We start from the raw sequence: 5,291 nt of genomic DNA, 5'->3' as shown, positions 1-5,291 counted from the left end.
CAACTCAGCAAGGTGTATGTGCCAATTGAATCTCAACAAGGTGGTTGTTTTATTAAAAAGTATGGATTTCAGGAAACAAAGACAGGCACGCAACAACAGAGAACAAACATATGCACACGGTAAGGGTTTAAGAACTTACATGTTTGAAGGGTCAAAGCATATCGACTCCAAGGAGTCTGAGGTTCATTTAACAAACTCTAGTCTGCGTTCAACTCCATTGAGGAGTTAAGGTACTTGGCTTCACCATATCATGCAAATAATGCTTCAAGTTATTAAAATTATACTGACCTATTAAAATAATACAAGTTGTTTATAGTCTATAATATCATTTTGGAGGGCTATGGTTCCTGTTGGACTGTAGCCTAATTGGTCCATTTGGACAGATTGGTTTGCATGTCCCAAACAACCCCTCCCCTTCTGCTAAGCTACAGTGGGCTGGCTATAAGAGCTTACTCAAGCACTCACTGTTAACTATCCGGCAACACCATCCTATGAGGATATGTCAAAACAATTTTTTCCTATTCGAGGGGGTATTCCTATGCAAGTTCTGACCTCAACGGCTGTCCATGAGCATATATTAAACTGTAGGCTTATTATCTAAGCAATACTAAATTCATTGTAATTGGGTTATACTTTAGTTTATAATGGCTTTTACAATGCTTCGGCCGGTGGCAACTCACCCCTTCTCCTCCTACCCTCCTGATCTCAACATGATCTCGGACGACGAGGAGAACCGCAGCGAGAGCGACGGCAGCTCTGACCAGAGCTATGAATGCTGTGCCTCTTCAGATAAGACTTGTCGGCAGCTTTCCCGCATGGTGGGAGTCGGTGGGGTTGTTGTGGTCAAACAGCGCAACACAGCCAACGCCAGGGAGCGAGACCGGACCCAGAGCGTCAACACCGCCTTCACCGCGCTCCGGACACTCATACCCACGGAGCCGGTGGACAGAAAGCTCTCCAAAATTGAAACGCTCCGGTTGGCGTCCAGCTACATCTCACACTTGGCCAACGTTCTGGTGCTTGGTGACGGGCGTGAGGATGGCCAGCCGTGCCTGAGTGCAGTGTACCGCGCGCAAGGACATGGAGAGAGGAAGCAACCCAGAACTATCTGCACCTTTTGCTTGAGCAACCAGCGAAAAGGGGTAAGCGTGCATGACAGTGAATTCCAAATATATTTATATTATTTTACATAGTAGACTAGACAGGCAGCATGGCACCCTTGACAGCCTAGTAGTGTACAGTGCCTTCAGAAAGTCTTCATACCCCTTAACTTATTCCACAGTTTGTTGTATTACAGCCTGAGTTCAAAATGGATTACAAAAACAAACTATTCTCACCCATCTACATACAATACCCCATAATGACAAAGTGAAGACATGTTTTTCGAAATGTTTGCAAATTTATTGAAAATTAAATACAAAAATATCTAATTTATATAAGTATTCACACCCCTGAGTCAATGTTAGAATCACATTTGGCAGCGATTATAGCTGTCTTTCTGGGTAAGTCTCAAAGAGCTTGTACAATATTTGCACTTTTTTTTTTTTTTTTATGATTCATGATCTGTCAAGTTGGTTGTCGATCATTGCTCGACAGCCATTTTCAAGTCTTGCCATAGATTTTTCAAGACAATTTAAGTAAAAACTGTAACTAGGCCACTCAGGAACATTCAATGTCGTCTTGGTAAGCAACTCCAGTGAATGTGTTTTAGGTTATTGTCCTGCTGAAATATTCATTTGTCTTCCAGTGTCTATTGGAAAGCAGACTGAACCAGATTTTCCTCTGGGATTTTGCCTGTGCTTAGCTCTATTCCATTTCTTTTTATCCTAAAAAACTCCCAAGTTCTTGCCAATGACAAGCATACATAACATGATACAGCCACCAACATGCTTGAAAATATGAAGAGTGGTACTCAGTGATGTGTTGTGTTGGATTTGCCCCAGACATAGTACTTTGTATTCAGGACATAAAGTTGATTTCTTTGCCAAATTTTTTGTAGTTTTACTTTAGTGACCTTATTGCAAACAGGATGCATGTTTTTGAATATTTTATTCTGTACAGGCTTCTTTCTTTTCACTCTGTCATTTATGTTAGTATTGTGGAGTAACTACAATGTTGATGTATCCTCAGTTTTCTCCTATCACAGCCATTAAACTCTGTAACTGTTTTAAAGCCACCAAAATCCCTGAGGGTTTTCCATCCTCACCGGCAACTGAGTTAGGAAGGACAGCAATATCTTTGTAGTGACTAAGTGTAATGATACACCATCCAAAGTGTAATTAATAACTTCAACATGCTCAAAAGGATATTCTTAAAAAAAAAAAAAGTTTATTATAAACTGGGTGGTTCGAGCCCTGAATTTTGATTGGCTGAAAGCCGTGGTATATCAGACCGTATACCATGGGTATGACAAAACATGTATTTTTACTGTTCTAGTTACATTGGTAACCAGTTTATAATAGCAATAAGGCACCTCAGGGGTTTGTGATATATGGCCAATATACCACACCCCCTTGGGAATTATTGCTTAATTATAGTCTACTTTTGTTGCATTCAATATCCTCTACAAAGGTAGTAGCATGTTTAATTAACCCTAGACTTGTTTTGATTGGCCACTTAAAATTAGTATTAGGTTTGTAGTCTCGTTATTCCAGTATATCCAAACAAATAAATGTCAAACATAGTTCATGTCACAATGATAATTTGGCATAAAAACAATACTAGGATGATAACAACATACTTTCTTGCCAGGTCACATGAAGATTCATCATAATAGGTATCCATTAGTTCAGTTTCAATCTGTCAAACATCTTCTTGAGAGAAAATACCCGACTGGCAAAGGATCCCGTTTAGGACGTCATGCAGTTATTCATTTCATGTTCAGTCTGCTAAGATATCCTTTAAAGGAAAAACTGAGGCGGGGCCGAGGGGTTGTTGATGTCAATTACACATACACAATCCGTCTCAGTGCTTAAAAATGCTTCTTTAACCTGTCTCCTCCCCTTTATCTACACTGATTGAAGTGGATTTATCAAGTGATATCAATAAGAGATCATAGCTTTCACCTGGATTCACCTGGTCAGTCAATGTCATGGAAGTCATTTTGTGCCTAAAAAAAGGGGTTAAATATGTGTTAAACATTTTTTTTTTTTAGTTTCCTCATCTTTCTTATACTGTATTGCTCAGATATAGTCCAGACACTTCAAAACAAACTTCCTTTAGAATTGTTTTTTAAATATCTGTTTTTCCATGTTATTCAATACATTTCTATGGGCTAATAGCAGTAAGGCCAAATTCAATGTTTCATCAAATCATTTTTTATAGGCTCAGACTCTAGTGTTAAGCCAAAGACAAATATGCATGTAGTATTCATGTTTTGGTTGCAGATGTTTCCAACCACAGAATTTTCAGGACAGAAATCAATTCTGATGTTATTGCAACTTTTTTTTTTTGTTTTTGCAGGGGAAAGATGGTCGGGGTTGTCTGAAAATGCGCGGAGCCAGTGCACTACGAATGAGCCGAAAATAGACGGCTCTCAGACTTCAAGGATTGTTGAATTCAAGTCAGCACCTCAGGGAAAAAACTATAGCTAACACACCCGCTGTACATATACCGACACATAGGCCAGAATGCCCTCCAACTTTGGGAAAAGACTGTCAAAAAGACGCGTTTCAGGAATTTGTTCGTGTGAGAAAAGGCTACTCCTCTCTGCCGCAATGCTGGTTATGGAAAATGTGATTTTGGAGAAACATTGTCATAAATGAGACTTTATTTGGTTGCCTTTTCAACACCATTTTGAATTTTGCTTTAAAATTATATTTTTACATAGTTGTAGTTGTCCCTAGTCTTTATTTCAGCCCCCCAATACCAACAATGTTGTGGTGTTATTTTGATATAACTTACAAAATGTTTACCAACAAGGTGATGTAACAGATTATTTAAAGATAAAGTATGTCTGGGAATTTCCGATACAGTTTACCTTATCCTTCAGCAATGCTAAGGAATCTCTGCTAAGGAAGTGTGCGAGATAGGGCCTTTCCAAAATACCTGAGATTGGTCAATTTTAAAGTGGCCAACCAAAGGCCTTTTGAGCCTAATAATGATAGGACATGTCAATGTGTGAGGAATACATGAATCACTCTGAATCATCACGCTCTGAATTTGCTCTAAAATGTTAAAGGGAAAACAGGAAAGGCTACATGAATAGTGTCGGTAGATCTTTTGTCAAGACTAATGATTACTCATGGAAATCATCAAAACGTGAGGCACATTGCTGGACCGATGCCCAATATCAGGAAAATATGGTAAAAGCCAAAGGTAGTGAGTTGAACAATTGGTAACACTTTAGTTAAAGCCTGTACTTTAGTTAATGCCTTATAACCTGTTTCTGTAAACACATATAGGAGCCTCTATTAATGTCTTATAATAAGGCTTATTAAAAATGTCATGTCTCTATCTATTAGTTCTTTTTGAGGTTGGTTCGGTTTCAGATCGATTGTAAAAAAAAATATATCATGGTTTTCGATTTCAGTTTCTAATTTATGTTTTACATTAAATGCACTATGCATTATGTGGGTTGAATGCTGTAACACAGAATAACACAATTAATACAAGTCAATGGATGGTAGTGACTGCCCATTACTGCTTATCACTTATTAACCATAATTTATTCAGATTAATTTAATAAAATAATTGTTTTATTTGATGCCTTTGTTATTTCAGTCATCATCTTATCTCTATAGAGCAGCTGCCTCTGCAATCTGACAAAATCACGATTTTAGTAGTTCTTCAAAGTAAATAAGGCATACTTTTATGACTGCTGAATAACAACAATCAATCGCTTAGATCATGCATTTTCAGGCTCATGAAGCAACTGCTTTACTTCCCTCTCGATCGCGCGTTCTCTCTTCTGTCTCCGCGTCTGCGCCGCACAAGTTTAAATTGAACCAACGTCGGTCAATTAGTTGTTTAAAAACCAAAAAAATATGTTGGTTTAATTGCTCAGCACTACTATATATATATGTATCAACATTTCCACGGACTCAAACTCATTATGAGATGATTATAAGACATTATAAAGGGGTCAGTCATACATTTTCAAGACAAGTTTTACAATGATTATCACATAATGCATTGTCTCTGTTGGCTTAAAGTAAAGTGTTACCAATTGAACAAATTCAGTGTTTGAGTTTCAGATCCATGCTAATCAATACGCAAGTCTGCAGTACAGTGCACTTAGAGTATAAACCATTCAATGGTGTTGGCTTATTGAAGCTGTATTTCAACAGCTG

The 5,291-nt window shown here is 38.0% G+C and overlaps 1 protein-coding gene across 1 annotated transcript; it reads left to right on the top strand.

The window, feature by feature from the left end:
- The first annotated feature begins 468 nt into the window (after positions 1-468).
- On the top strand, positions 469-3,831 carry LOC111962022 (transcription factor 15-like). Its single transcript, XM_023984768.2, has 2 exons — positions 469-1,142; positions 3,463-3,831. The coding sequence occupies exons 1-2, from the start codon at positions 645-647 to the stop codon at positions 3,526-3,528; spliced, it is 564 nt and encodes a 187-aa protein (XP_023840536.1). The 5' UTR covers positions 469-644; the 3' UTR covers positions 3,529-3,831.
- The last annotated feature ends 1,460 nt before the right edge of the window (positions 3,832-5,291 follow it).

The sequence above is a fragment of the Salvelinus sp. IW2-2015 genome, linkage group LG1, assembly GCF_002910315.2.
Source record: "Salvelinus sp. IW2-2015 linkage group LG1, ASM291031v2, whole genome shotgun sequence".
NCBI lineage: Eukaryota > Metazoa > Chordata > Actinopteri > Salmoniformes > Salmonidae > Salvelinus > Salvelinus sp. IW2-2015.
This window is presented reverse-complemented; position numbering and strand designations above follow the sequence as displayed.

Bases quoted from the DNA above. Each gene is read 5' to 3' on its own strand.
- LOC111962022 (XM_023984768.2), top strand. From the start codon at position 645: ATGGCTTTTACAATGCTTCGGCCGGTGGCAACTCACCCCTTCTCCTCC. The intron at 1,143-3,462 runs GTAAGCGTGCAT...TTGTTTTTGCAG, and splicing joins TGAGCAACCAGCGAAAAGGG to GGGAAAGATGGTCGGGGTTG.